Source organism: Dermacentor silvarum, chromosome 7 (assembly GCF_013339745.2).
Source record: "Dermacentor silvarum isolate Dsil-2018 chromosome 7, BIME_Dsil_1.4, whole genome shotgun sequence".
Taxonomy (NCBI): Eukaryota; Metazoa; Arthropoda; class Arachnida; order Ixodida; family Ixodidae; genus Dermacentor; species Dermacentor silvarum.
Genome location: NC_051160.1, coordinates 124,061,700 through 124,077,095, shown reverse-complemented (window position 1 = coordinate 124,077,095; position 15,396 = coordinate 124,061,700). Strand labels below are relative to the sequence as shown.

At 44.1% G+C, this 15,396-nt stretch overlaps 1 protein-coding gene across 1 annotated transcript; it reads left to right on the top strand.

Annotated features, from left to right (window-relative positions):
* The first annotated feature begins 531 nt into the window (after window positions 1-531).
* On the top strand, window positions 532-2,477 carry LOC125947204 (uncharacterized). The gene is made up of 3 exons (XM_049671604.1): window positions 532-928; window positions 2,151-2,260; window positions 2,327-2,477. Exons 1-3 carry the CDS (start codon window positions 788-790, stop codon window positions 2,475-2,477), a joined length of 402 nt encoding a protein of 133 aa, XP_049527561.1. The 5' UTR covers window positions 532-787.
* Window positions 2,478-15,396: the final 12,919 nt, after the last annotated feature.

Below are 15,396 nucleotides of genomic sequence, written 5' to 3'. Positions count from 1 at the left end.
ACTGCGACGATGACGATCGTGATCTACCCGCTGCTCTTTGAATGGAGATCGGCCCCCAAACACACGAAACGACAATAAAAGAAAATAAAATTTCTTTAAAATGCGATATATACAGCTTCTAGTTGATTTTTATTGTGCTTGTTGAATAACGTTGCGAAGCTTGTAATCCAAAACAAGAAAAAAAAAAGCCCTTTTCAGCAAATAAAGAGCTCGCACACCGAAGCGTTGCTCTTGCGTGAATAAAATATCTGGTGTTCACTCAGATAACACAGAAAGATTCCCGGTTCTTTTTTTTTGTCTGTCAGCGTTTAGTTTTCGCGCAACAAACTTGTTCAAAAAATATTTTCGCACTCGTTTTGCATAGCCTCAAAGATTTCAACATTGCAGTTAGCGGTGCGTTTTTTTATCTCGAAGGCTATACTTTTCTTGCACTGTCAGTGGTTTAACTTTTTAACCGCCACTTTGTAGTAATTAATTATTCTTTTCAACGTAAAAAAGTATGTTTGACGGTAAGTGGCTGGTAAAAAGCTTTGTTCATTTAAGAATGTTTTTCAAGTAGCGAATAAAAAATTTAAGAAGTCAGCCACAATTTTAGGTGGCGCGGGCTACCACTCCTACGGCACCCATAGGCCGGTGCGCTTATTGCTCCACTCCTGTGTGTCAACAAGCCAGACAAAGGAGACATCGGCCAGACAAGCCCGTGAGGATAGCACGTGTTTGTCTTTCAGTGAACGGGTGCGTTTTCGTTCGTGCTTTTTTTTGCTTTCTCGAGGGCACGTGCGTGGAAATGTCGACGCCGATCCAGTGCTTGGTGTCGTTGAACGATCCTAAGAAGATCATCTCCATTTGCGGGCACACCAAGGAAGATGTCCTCGCTGCCGTGATGGCCACAGACTTCGGAGATGTCGCGTCAAATTGCAGAACGGAGGTACGTTCTGAAAATGCCTCTTGTTCAGGTTTTCTTCGCTCATAAATTCTACGGCATGACGCGAAGTGCTTGTATGGATGCCGCCGCAGTTGAGCCGAAGGAGGGCCGAATAGTTGCAATCTTTTCGGCGCTCTTTCAAACTTAGGCTTAGCACACGAATACGAGAACAAAGAGGAAAAGTGCCTCGTGCTAGAATTCAAACAGCGCCTTTTCGTCTGAAGAACCACTATATTATTGTTGCGGGGGGGGGGGGGGGGGAGGCTGTTAAGCACGTGGTCGCTCAGTGAAATCCCGGCGGCGGCGGCCGTGTTTCAGTACCGGTGTTCGTTCTTGTCAGTAATGTGCACCGACCTTATGTGCGTCTAGAGGAGCGCTACGGTATTTAGTGTGACACGTATGCTCATCCAATCCGAGGGTATAATAATAATGTATGGAGTTTTACGCGCCAAAACCATGGTATGAGGCACGCCGTAGTGAAGGACTCCGGATATTTTGACTATCTGGTGCTCTATAACGTATAGTACACATGCCTCTAGCATTTCAGTCCCAGGGAAATGATTGCGTAAACCTAAACAAAAACGCTACAGTTTACACTGATTTACCTGGCCATCAGAAAGCACTGCAAATGGCTCAGTCAATGACAGTACGTTGTGTATGCTGGGTTTGTCAGTAAACAAATGGGCAAGGGTATTGTGTAAGCTGAAACCATCAAGAAATATGAGAATGGATAGCATGTTTTTTAGGCTGTAGTTATAGCCCCCTCACTGTATTCATGTCATATAAAATAAAGTGCCTGTTCCCTTCTGTACCACAGCCTTTACTACAAGAAAGAATGTTTCGTTTGTGTCACGGTTGTACAATTTGAAATTAGCTACTTATCATGGGGGAGGGGTTCTTTTTTGCCAAGAATATAAATGCGAAATGGTTGCTGGCGGTGTCAGATTTGATTATGAATAGGTCGGAACACAAAACATTTTAGAAGCATAAAATAAAGTGAAGTTATGTTACATACGATTGGCCGGCTTTTTAATATACCGCCATAATGAAACAGCCAAGCTAACAAAAAATTGTTATGTAAAAGTGTATAAGTCATGTATGCGCATTACAGCTGTGTAGCTAATTGTATTTCTATAGTTGTTTCATAGCAAGTAATGGCTGTTGAAGGTTTTATTTCTTTGTTGCCCATGGTAATCATGTTTGTACCTATGTACATTGCTTTCAGGTCTACAATGCACAATTTGATGCGTACGTCGACCCACCTGACGGGCATGTGTTCTGTGATGGCAACAAAATTAGACTGATCAGTAATGAGGCCATACCTCGTACTTGCAGGTAAGTGACTAAACTTCAAAGTTTTCGTCAAACTGTAAAGCTTACGGATTTTTTATTTGTTTTCAGCACAAATGAAACACTTGTAGTAACGCCAGGGTTGGGCCCATTAAGCAGTGACTACAGATTGCCGCCGCTACCATTTGACCTACAGGTTGCCATCGGCAACACCGAAGATGGGAAAGTTTCCAGCCGCACAAAATCGAGGATCATCTCTTGATTGAGCAATCACTTGCTTTCAATGAGTGTGTAAGTGCCTGCTTACTCTCCTGCACATTATTGAATACCAGCTGAGATTTTTCTGCTTTCATAGGTACCCACGAAGGCTGTACGAGACTGCGGCGAAGGCACTAATCTTGGAGTACCCTGTACTTAAGGACACCATTGGGACGGGTTGGGTGAGCAAAATTATTTACCATTAGGAGATTTTGCTATCTTCTAAAAAGATTTTAGCAGAGTATGGTAATGCTATCAGCAGCAGTAAACAATTGGCTGAAAATGAAATGGCGAAATGTACATGTATGAAAAAGCTTGGAGGAAAAAAAATGTTCAAGTGCTGTATAAGTATGAAATATAACACAATCAATAACAAATTAAGAGGAAAATAAACGTGGTACAGGGAACTATTAGGCATAAGGCAATCATTGCCAGATATGGACCGCAAAGCGTCATAACTCTGTAGCTCTCCGAATGTATTTCAACAAACGAATTGCCGAAGCAGTTGAACATTTGAAAGTGTGTTATAGTTAGACCGCGGTGTTGCCTTATGGTTCATAAAGATTAGGTCTGTACATTACAGTGCCCGTTGATATCTGATATGCAAATTTAAGGCTATGAGCTGCTTCACTAATAATCATGAATAGGCTCTTTCTGCGAGGGTGCTTCACAAAATGAGTTGCCTCCTTTTTCACGCTATTGATCTAATATTTATTTGTTGATGCAAATTGATGCATGACAAGGCAGAATTGCAGTTATGCAGCCGCAGAAAATATAAACTAGTAATGTCTAACTTCGTGATTCCTTTTTTCTTGTTTTTTTTCTTTTTTGTTTGTTGTATTTGTTGCTGTAGCATGAACTTCGCTGAGATCACTGATTCATGTTGATGCACATAGTCTTCCATACTGTAATGTGCTTATTCGCAGGATTCCTGGAAAGTATCGCTACAGTACAAATTTGCATATATGGGAAGAAATCTGGGAACAGTACCTGCCGTGCAGGCAGCCAAAGAGCTTTTTGGGAAGCACAAACATGACAGTGCGGTGCCAGCACCCCCACCACAGACAAAAAGGCAAAGGCGCATGGTAAACATTTTCTTAAGTTCATTTTACTCTTTCACAAGCAGCAACTAGCTTGCTAATAACGACTTACAGCTTCTTCGATTCTGCAATTCAGCTGTCGTAGCAGTAAAGCGGCTGTCGTGCAACTTAATCTGTCTTTATTTAAGCAGGCTCTGTTTCGAAAAAAATGAATGATATCGGTTTACTTAGTTGAAGTGAGGGCTCATATTTTTTTCTTTGCCAGACAACAAGCTTCCAACATGAGGACCATGATGAAGTCGTTTTAAAAGTACACATGGATTTCATGGTCCATCAGACGTCATCCAGACGTTCACCGGACCTAAAAAACTGAGTGTGACTCTACGAAGCAAACACGTTCTTCAAGAAGATCTTGGATTGTGGAGAAGCAGCCAACGACAGCCGAAATACTTGAAATGTATCCGGCTTTATCAAATGCTGAAATGGTCTGTATAATGTGATCACAATGTTTGCATTGCATGCTTTCACTTATATTTACCAGATGTCTTTCTGGTTCGTACAGGTTTTCAGAGATAGCCTGTGAAAGGGTTACTAGGTGTTTAGGTGGGTGAAGGAGTGGACCAATTACATTTAGTGTGTAGAAACTGATAAAGCCTTTTTACACTGAAGTAAGGACTTGAAAAATACTATAAACTGCATTTGAAACATGTTAGGTTGTTTTCATGCTGGCACCAAGCACACCTGCAGAATAAGCTTACTTTTGATATGTTAAGGGACATAGCTATGTTTCAAAAGTTTTATTCTACAAAAAAATTCGGGACCCAATCTCCAAGTATCCCAAGACACATATGTGGGTGTTTTAGTTTTCTTTATGACAAATTGACTTGTGAGTTTCTTATTGAGCTGTGCAGTGTTATGTTGCGCTGGAAACTCACTGCCCAAATTCATAATTGAAAACAGGTTTAAATGTATTTTTGCATTTATAGCTCCACGAAGAGTTCACGGCTGTCACAGGCGTTCAGATGGAAAAGAAGTTGTTGGCATTTATCAATAACTACGGTCAGAAGTGTCTCGACTTAGTCAAGTGTCGTCGCTCGGCAAAAGAGTCTGTACGGCAGCTTGAGGCTGAGCTTCAACAACTGGAAGAAAATGCCCGCAAATGTAAGCATATTAAGCATGTTCAGTTTTCAGTTTTTTCTATATTCCTGCCGTTATTTTGCAATAACAATTGCTTTTCCGATCGGTTTGCAGTTGGCTGTGTAGAACTGCTGCCATTATTAGTTAGAGAGCAGCCAAAATTTTTGAGGGGCCTTGTAAGCAACTTCACATTTCATTTTCTGTTTTACCATTTTGTTTCTGCTGCTAATAGATAGTACTGATGTTTATATCTTAAACTTTACAGGACATGCACCCTGCCCTTCATTTTGAGGGAGCAAATATTTATGAGGCAACAGACGTCACAGTTGTCTTTGAAGCATTCAACATTCAAGTCATCGACATAATAGCCGGTATGACGGCTGTCATGGAACTCTATTGGGTGCTCCATTTAAATTATGCGGACGAAAACAAGAACACCTTAGCACTGTTGGAGCACTTCTGCGATTTACCAAGTCTGCCGAAAGCGCCATTGCTTCTGAGGGCCATTTCTTCTATGAAAAGTGGATCAAACAGCGTGGACCAATGAGTGGTAATGTACAAGGAATAAACAATGAAAACTACTTGTGAAGTACTGTGTTTCTTCATTATGGCTTTTCACACGAGCCACGGTTCTGGCTACGCTTGCACAAAATTAGCTAATAAGAGAGTAGTGTATGTGTCACGAAAGTTACTGAGCTAGCACTATCGTTACTAAGTTCAGTTACCTAGAGGGTTGGACGTGTTACTAACGGCAGTCACTGAGAGGTTAGGACCAGTTACTAACTGTAATTACTAAAAAGGTTGTATGTGTTACTAACATATGCTGCTCACTCCAGTTACTAAGAGGGTAGCAACTGTTGCTGAATGCATTAACTAAGAGGTTAGAACCAGTTACTAATTGCGGTTACTAACAGAGTAGTATCTGTTACTAACATGGGGCTTGCTCAGTTATTAAGATAGTAGGACCTGTTACTAGCTGCAGTTACTAAGAGTGTAGTATCTGTTACTAACATTGTGAGTTAGTAGCGGTTACTAACCCTCTTGTTACTAACTCCAGTTACTAACAGTGTTGTAACATATGTGACAAGAAGTTGACATATGTGACACGGTGGAAGTTGACCAGCCGATGTGACGTGGCATGAGTTGCGATTATGTTTTACGCTAAAAATTGATTATTTGAGTAAATAGGTGTCGAACACGTAATAGAGAGAGAGAGAGAGAATCGGAGGAAGGAAAGGCAGGAACCAGACTTATTCCAGTTTGCTACTCTACAGGTACGAAGGGGGATGGGGGAGTTATAGAAATAGAGAGAAGATACCAGTCTTGATCCCACTTTCACATACACTAAGGTAGGTGCAGCATGTCTGTAGTCGGGGACTCAAGTCTGCCGCCTTCTGGCGCTGAAGAGCTCCAATGGCCTTCTGGGCTGTTGAGCTGCGGGGTTAGACTTGGCCATTGCAATGCGCGAGTTGTAGGAGTTATCGAATGCTACTCCTATCCACAGGTGAAAACGTAATAAAATTTAAAAGCGATACGTGTCATGTGCATCAGTGAGTGCGTGGCTATGGTTTTAATAGTGTGAAGTGTAGCAATACCTCAGGGCAGTGGTTGTTGCTCAGCGAAAAGGATAGACCATAGGTGACGTGGATGAAGTAGAAGAAGCGAAATAAAGGCAAGCTTTGAGATGGCGAGACTGGAGCATTAAAATCAATACATAGTGATGATAATTGCGCTCTTTATTGATTTGGGGGCTTTTATGACGCCGCGGCTTCTGTTACAGCTGACTGGCACAAAATAAATACAGTTTCGGGAGTGCAGCGCTTTTGTACTATATACTTCTATGCTTCCTCCTTTTTCAGTAGATTGAACACGAAATCAGAGGCCGGCAGCTTAGTTTGCAGAAGTCACATAGATATAACGGTAAACGAGCGTGCAAATGGCTGCCTACTGCTTACGTTAAGAGAAGTAATGCGTTTTACCAAATTTCACCGCTCAATTTATTTCTATGCATCAGGTTTCCTCATACTGAAGGAGCACTTGTCTAGGTCATAGGACTTGCACACACATTTCAACAAATGTTAAGAATGCCACAGATATGTAGGTCCACTGCAGATCGCCACGAAACGCTTACGCATATGAGGCGCTGTTTAGTGTACATAAATTATTAACGGTTGCGGATAGGTAGCTCGAAGGAAACAAAAACAATGTGTTGAATAACTTTACACAAGCAAACAACAGCACATTGGTGGTGAAAAAGAAAATCATCTGGCTTGTGTATCTGAAACTTAAGCTGACCTACGCTAGGTTGTTCTGCATCCTCAGTGTTTCTGATGCTAACAGAGGCGTCTCTACAACTACTTGAAACAGGGCTAAATACAGAGAGATACACGGCGCATCGAAGCGGATTGAATAAAGAATTACCTGGATTTCACAGTAGCCTAGCTTCTTAGGCCACCAGCCAGTTGAAATTAGCCACACAGTACACAGATTATCGTGCATGTCGATGCATTCAGCTTGTATTCTAAGAGTTTATAATGCACCTTTTCGCTAAAAATGAGAACTCGTAGCTTTTAAGCTTGGTAAAAATTTAAGCACGGGTGCTGCTTGCTAAGCGACATTAGCCACACCGTAATAAGTACCTAATCACGCTGTGCATTTTCCCAGGTTGCGCTACGGCCTAGAAAAACCCAGACACCACGAGGAACAATTGGTCGACTTGTATTTCTGTGAGTGAAATATCGGTAGTTTTCTTTCACAAATTTTGCCGACCGGAATCTGCCCAGCGGGCAATGGGGATGCCGTAGTCGATGGTGTGGAATAATATTGATTATCTAGGCTTTCTTGACGTCCATTTCAAAGTAAGGATACACGTGCTTTTAGTATGTCTTAAAATGCGGACCGTAACAGACGGTTTTCAATCCACGACCTCATACAATACAGCAGAGCATAGCCACTGAGCCAGAGCGGTGGGATTCGCGAGAGGCAAAGGCGGACGTAACGTGCGCTGTGCACAAGGAAATAAATGAATTCGGATGTCTTCCTTTAAAGCAAGCTTGCGAAAAAAAAACGGAACTATGCCAATTTGTTCCAACTGATGCGCCTTACTTGATGCCCTTCAGTCGAGCAGGTTTTTTAACTTTGACCAGTTAAACTTAATTCCTGCCTTTACACCGGTTGCTTGCGAAGCACTCAGAAAAGGTACTCGGCTTGTACACGTTACCAATGAAAAAAAAAATCGAAGGCATTTGGTCAGTGATGCACGTAGCGTGCAGTGTTCTTTTATATGAAATGAGCCGCAAGTTCTGCAAATGGGGAAATGTTGCCTATTAAAAGTGGTATACTGTGAGGCGTGCTGGTGGCAAGACACAACACGATACAGCCGGCCTTACAGTTCTAGTCACGGTATCAGGTGGATCAGACATAAGATTGTCGCTGTGGAACTCAATGTTATGGATGTCGCCTAACTGGCAGGCACGATGCACGTCTTGTAACCAAAATTGTTGGCCTGCTACACCGTTTAGATTTTCAAAGGCTGCGCTCTTTTAGGAAGGGATTATTTCGTCATCATCGTATTTGTAGGACTCCTATTCAGCCAAACGGCTAAATGTACTGTTCTGCTATCATATGTTCTGCTGCCGTTGGTCGTATGTGCGGGAGCCAGTCAATGCCGCCTCACAGTCTTTGATCTACTAGGTAGAATTATGCGGAAGGAGTACATATTTTATTTTGATTGATGGATGATCATGACATCAACAAGTTCTTGCCATGTATTGGATGACCGAAAATATGGACGAATAACACAAGGACAAGCAACACACATACGCATGTCTAAACAACGAATCAATCATTTATTCACCCTGCCCAGAAACAGCCATGAGGTCTAAGTGCTGGCCCACGCCTGCTTTTTGATATTGGATTATTTTGCGATTACTGACATTTTGCGTCGGTCCTACTGAAGCGTCAGAAGCTCAGAAAGGTCTTCGTCAAAGGTGATGCAGAGGAATTCCTCCGCTAGTAGCTTCGGCTTTAGGTTTGACCTTATGGAGCACCTTCATTCTAGGAGATGTCACTCATAAAAGGTGACATCTTACACAAAGGCCACAAAGGACTATTACGAATGACTATCATTCAATGTTTGCATGCACTTGAGCTCCGTTTATTGGCGATGAACTAAGCCAGCACGCTGTTCTCATTACAAGCACGGGTGCTAAAAGAAAATATACACCAATATATTCTGATGAGGTTGAATTCCAGAAGCCGAAACAGTCACTTGTGGTCGCTTTAATTGCGTATGTTAAAGTACAAGCTGCCGCTGGTGATTATATTCCCACGTGCGCTTATTTCATAGTTACCGCCGGCACAGACGGGGACATCAGCAAAGGTGCTATCATCAAAACACAGTGCTACTCCTCACCCATCAAATACGCGTCGCATGCGGTGACTTCCATCTGCATCAAGGTCAATGAGATGGGCATATAACGAAATTCAATGTGGAACACGGTATCTTAATAAGGGTTTGACAGCCGCAATTCTTGAAGGTCGCCGAAATAAGGGGTGCTTTCGCATTGTTGGAGTAGTAACACGCGATGCCATCGACTGTACATGGACGACCAAAGTTTGACGTCAACCTCTCTCTACCGAAGCTCAGGCAATTACAGCCCCTAGTCGTCACCCGTAGTACTGGTAAATAAGAAAGAAGGAACACTACGGTTCTGTGTTGATTATTCGTAGACTCAACGGCATAACACACAAAGACGTCTACCCGCTCCAAAGCCTATACTTGAAAAAAATGCCAATGCACTCTAAGGCGACGCGACCAAATGCATGTTGCTCACTTTTGTATGTAGTGTGTGACGCCTGTTCTCGTATTTTGCTTAATTAGATAATTAGTAAAGAATATTAACCAACTTCCGAAGCAACGAAGCCAGAAAACAAGATCCAGATAGAAAGTTGAAGAAGGGTTTGCAAAACGTCCGAATAAACAGTTTCTGTATTTCTATCTAGTATTAAGTATTAGTGTTTTTCACCTTACTGAGGATGCCCACGAAGTACCAAAATAACACCACGGGACATGCCTGCTTGCGTGTCGTGATTGCATGCTCCCAAGCGTTCCGCACACAAACAGCCATAGGCGCGCTGCCGCTTAAACTGCTTAAAGGGCGACACGGTGGCGACGTAGGCGTTGGCTGTGCCATTTAATCCATCGATGTGCTCCCCTCTCGACAGTTTGTTGTAGCGAAAAGCAGACGCAGCGGTTATCGCTTGTGCTGCCGGACGCAACAGGTCCGTGATTTCCAGATAGCTGTAAGCAAATTGAAGATCCCTAAAAAAACTGTTTTCAGAAGGGTGAAAATGATAGAAGAGTATCCTAAATGGCCAGACGCAGTCTTTCACGGAATTTACGTTTATTTTGCATGCGCTTTCACAGCAAGTGCTCTGAGAGGTCGAATGCCTGAAGTCAAGGGACCTCCAAAAGAGACAAGACTTTGCGAATTGTATTTTGATTTAGGAGGGGGAAGATTTTGAGTTTCTCACCAAGGTACTCTGAAATGGCGAGGCGTACTTTTCCTCAAAATTTTCAAGTAAATATCCACAGCGCACACTTTTGCTATGAGCAAGATCCCCACTCACTAGGAAGATTCCGCCACCAATATCAGTGGTCTTTTAACGATTGGTGCGGAATATATGACAGCAAAACCATTGGCCCAGTGTTTTTAACAACACTCTGACCGGTAAGAGATATGTTGGTGAAACCCTCATAGGACTGCCTGAAGACTTCTGCTGCAACATGCCACTAGCCCAGCTTGACGCAATGTGGTATCCGCACGACGGGGTCTCTGCCCACACCTGCAGTCATGCACGAGCATAGCTTGATGTTACCTTCCCAGGGCTATGCATAGGGAGAAACGGACATGTCCTGTGGCCGGCAAGGTCACCTGACCTCAACCCTCTTGACTTTTTCATGTGGGCCTATATTAAGGATCACGTATACACGACAGAAACGACGAATCCAGAAGCCTTAAAGAAGAAGATAAATGATGTCTGCCGCAGCATTTCACCGACCGTTCTCAAGGCAGCGCCAGCAAGCCTTATCAGAAGATCCCAGTATTGTGTCACTGCAGAAGACAGCCGCCTATCAGAGTACCTTGGTGAGAAAGTCAAAATATTGCTCCTCCTAAATCAAAATCCCATTCGCAAAGGCGAGTCTCTTTTGGAGGTCCCTTGACTCCAGGCATTGATGCAACTGCGGATGATAGGGGTGCAGTCCAGATGATTTCAAACTCCTCCAGGCAGTTGAGTTGGACACACTGAGCTGTGGGCGCACGCTACGCGCGCCAACCTGTCACTTAGCCGCCGCCAAAGCCAAAACGTTGGAGCGAAGCGCATCATTTATGACTGAAGATCTCCTGCCTCTTTCTTGTGAAGCTGCCGATTTGCTTCAGCGACTCGTAGGTGTTGAGTATTGTCATCGGGCTCCGTCGCGCACCCAGGACGCCAGCTTCGAAATATTCTTGCAGCCTGTCGTATCTGTGCGCCTGCAGCTCCTAGGGCAAGGATCATGTCTGCTTTTTCCTCCTTGCGACATCACAAAATTTTCCTCCAAAATGCATCACGAAATTGCTCGCGCTTTAGCAGCCGATGCGCGATAGTTTGTTTATCGCTGTCTGGAATTGCCACCACCACCACGACCGTTCCTCGCTTTACGCAGCGCAAGTGATAACGGTTGCTAGCTTAAATCGAACAGTCAACACTTGTGTCGCCGCCCTGTCGCTTTTTAGGTGACAGCGCACCTATAATTGCTTGTATGCGGAACGCTTGGGAGCACTGCAATCACGACAGCGCAAGCGGGCATGTCACGTGGTGTCTTTTTTCTATTTCGCAGGCAGCCGCAGTAAGCTGAAAAAAAAACACTAATACCTAATAGATAGAAAGAAAGAAACTGTTTATTCGGACGTTTTTGCAAACCGCTCTGCAACATTTTATTTGGAATTTCATTCCAAGCTTCGTTGCTTCAGAAGTTGGTAAAAAATCTTGACTAATTATTGAATTAGGAAAAATTTAAAATAGCGTGACACACTACATACAAAAGTGAGCAACATGCATTTGGTCGCGTCGTCTTAGAGTGCATCGGCATATCCTTAAACTCTGGCTAAAGTTAGCTGAAACACCCTGTATAACAGACTAGACTAGCTGTGCAGTGCTAAGTATTTTTCGTCGTTGGATTTGGAGAGTGGATTCTGGCAGATTGAGATCAATGAAGGAGATCGTGAGAAGACCCTCTTCAGCAGACTGGCTAAACGTTTTGAATTTAAAGCTATCCCTGTTCGGGCTTTGCTCTGCGCCAGCACCATTTCAGCGCGTTATGGACATCGTCGTTAGCAAAGTCAAAAGGGCAGACATGCGTCGTTATCTCGACGAAGTCGTCGTTTTTGCCACTACCTTTAACGAGCACCTACAGACACTGCATGCCCTACTGGAAGCTACCAATGCATCGTGACTCTACCTGAAAACGGAGAACTGCCGCGTTCCCTTCAAAAGATCCTCTTCATAGGCGACGTAGTTAGCCATGACGATGGGCGCCCGGCCACTCAAAAGACGGCAGCCATAAGAAGGTTCCCGCTACACGCTTATAAGAGGGCCATCTGTCGATTCCTTGGGCTTGGTTCGTAATACAGGTCTTTCGTGGGCAATTTCAACCGACTCACCGAGGCTCTTACACGCCTCATGAAAGACGGCGCCCATTTTACGTGATAGCAAGCAGCCCCAAGAAGACGCATTCCAGGAATTTCAACGTCACCTGCAGTGCCCGCCGATAATTGGTCATTTTGACAAAAACTGCTGATACCAGGGTCCCTCACAGAAGCCAAGAGCTTAGGTCTGGGCGCTGCCCTAGTGCAGAAGAATGAGTTCGAAATAGTTATCCCCTACGCAAGCCGCTTTCTGTCAAAGGCAGAAATCAAGCTATTCAACGACCGAAAAGAGTGTCTGACTGCCATTTAGCATGGCACAGAATTTCGCTATACGACTACGGGAAGCCATTCGAGGTCTTCAGCGACCACCGAACTGTATGCTGGCTCGCTAACCTGAAAGACCCGTCGGGTCACCTTGCACGTCTGAACTTAAGACTACAGGACTTAACGTCATGGTGGTTCATAAATGAGGCCGAAAGCTGTATGACGGTGACTGCTTATCGAGAGCAGTGGCTGGCCCACAGCCGCGAGAAGGACGACGACGACGACGATCTGCTGATGCCAATTGGACCAGTACATTTGCACAGGAGCACCGTGATTGATACTGATTTACGAGGCCTGAGCGAATACATCCAAGGCAAAAGCACTTCGCCGTCCAGGACATTCAAGCATGACCTGTAAATGTTTGCTTCCGGAACGGCGTGCTCGTGAAGAACTTCGCGTCGAATCATACCACTCACCTTTTTGCCATGCCAGCGATGACGAGACGACCGCGGAGTATTTGGGGTTCACTCGCACGTTGCGAAGAATTAAAGAGAAGGCAACGTCTAAACGCCGATGTTGCACATTCGGTAAAATCCTGCTGGAATTGTATACGTCGAAATAAACCGCCGACAAGGTCAACGGGACCCTTCCAACCATTGAACCATATTTGAGACCCTTCCAGCAAATATGAATGGATCTTCGTGGCCCTTTTCAGACGTCAACTTCCCGGAACAAATGGCGATAGCTGGTCGCAACCGAATACCTGACGGATTTCACCGAGGTAAAATTATCGCTGTCAAGCAGTGCAATCGAGGTCGCCGATGTTCTGCGTCGGTCGCATTGTTTTATGCCATGGGGCGCCGGAGGTCCTAATGATTAACAGGCGAACAGAATTCACCGAGGAGCTAACGCAAGAGATCCTGCTCTTCAGCCGCAGAAGCCACTGTATAACAGCCGCTATCATCCCCAAGCCGACGGCCTTACGAAACGCTCGAACAAGACCCTCGCTGACATGGTGTCCATGTATATCGACGTAGAACAAAAGCATGGGACGACGTACTGCTCATGAAGAACTTCGCGTCGAATCATACCACTGACCTTTTTGCCATTCCAGAGATGGCAAGCCGACCGCGGAGCCGACCGATGTCCTAACGACGTACCGACCGCGGAGTCTAACAACGTACTGCCATACGCCACCTTCGCCTAGAACACGGCACCACAGGAGACAACGCAGATGGCCCCTTTCGAACTTGTGTACGGTCGAGTAGTCACTACCATCTTGGACGCGATACTACCGCACGTCAACGAAGATGACGACGTGCACGCATACGGTTCCGGCGTCTTTGAACACCCTGAGGAGGCCCACGATGTCGCTCAAAATGCATCACAAATCACTACCGAAACTCTCTAGCTGCACTTGTCAGATAAAGCATAAGCATTATTTGCTGTCACTCATATTGCACTCATGCTGGAATGATTGATTGAGTGGCCGGGTTACGCACACTGCGGCTCACTATATGAAGGATGGCGTGATGTACTGCAAGTATTGAAATGACCCGTTGCAGCTACCTAACTGGTGAACCAATAAGCCGGAAGTAATCTTGTGCGAAATTATTGTAATCGTAATTATTCCGAATAATGTTTAAGCAATGCAATATGTAATAAATTACATTACCGTTATTAAGATTGATTGGCCTTAAGTAATGTAGTCGTAATTAGGCCTAATTAGGCTTACGTTTTCTTTATTCCCAAATGTTCCGTAATAGCTTAAAGCAATTAAAAGTTCCTCGTCCAAAATTTGGCTTGTCATCTGATTGCCCTGATGTAATCCTCATTAGAGTTAATTAATTTAATAAACATGAATAGAAATTTGGCATAAATATATTAACTAAAATACTCTTGATGAGGCTAATAAATTACATTGAAGTAATCTCCATTAGGATTTCGTCCTTTCATTAACCTAAAAGAGTCTCAGTGAGACCTAAATCATTTTAACCTTAATTACACTTAATACATTTTCCATAGTCAATATATAGCATTACCTGCTTGAACTTTACCGGGACGAAGAAAGAGTCAACAAAATGAGGTTCTACAACTTGGTAAGAGAAATCAAGCAAAAAAAATCGTCAAAGCTTTCGCTCGCATTGAAGACGTCGAGCCGCATAAAAACCCAAGCACCTGCGTAGCAGGAACAATAGTTTCCCATATCAGCGCCACTGGTGCGTAAGCGATCTACATGCCCGTGCTATGTGCCAAAGTTTATCCTTAAACTTGCAGAAGATGCAGGAAAAAGGACCACAAAGGAACAGTTCGCATATCACACAGATTCGAATGTGTCGAAATACGCTATGCTGTGAATTCGCACCTCGCATTCAATTTGTCTAGAACAGGTGCTTGGGAAATGGTTGTCAGGACCCAACGTGAAGAATTTGAGCTCGCAATCGACACTGGCGCTGGAGAAACGGTGCTATCACTCTCCAAAATTTTGAGACGCAACAGCACCGTTCTGAGCTGTAAGCGGCATCGAAAAAAAAAACTCTACGGGCCACACGGGAATATTTTAGCTAAATAGTAGTAGTAAAGCTCTCGCCTGGAAGGCTCGACTTCTAATACCTCTACTTCTTCGAAGGTGTCCATCCACCTTTGCTCGAAGACCCGCACTAAACAAACTACGGGTACTCACTTTTCTTAACCGCGTTATTAAGGTCGACTCGGTCATCTCGGCGAGCGTCAGATCTCGGTCTCGGCATCAAGAAGAGGGTTTTGGCAGCCTGGTTTATCACCGTCATTT

Coding starts and splice junctions, on each gene's coding strand:
- LOC125947204 (XM_049671604.1), top strand. CDS start 788: ATGTCGACGCCGATCCAGTGCTTGGTGTCGTTGAACGATCCTAAGAAG. Junction 929..2,150: donor CGTCAAATTGCAGAACGGAG/GTACGTTCTGAA, acceptor CATTGCTTTCAG/GTCTACAATGCACAATTTGA. Junction 2,261..2,326: donor GCCATACCTCGTACTTGCAG/GTAAGTGACTAA, acceptor ATTTGTTTTCAG/CACAAATGAAACACTTGTAG.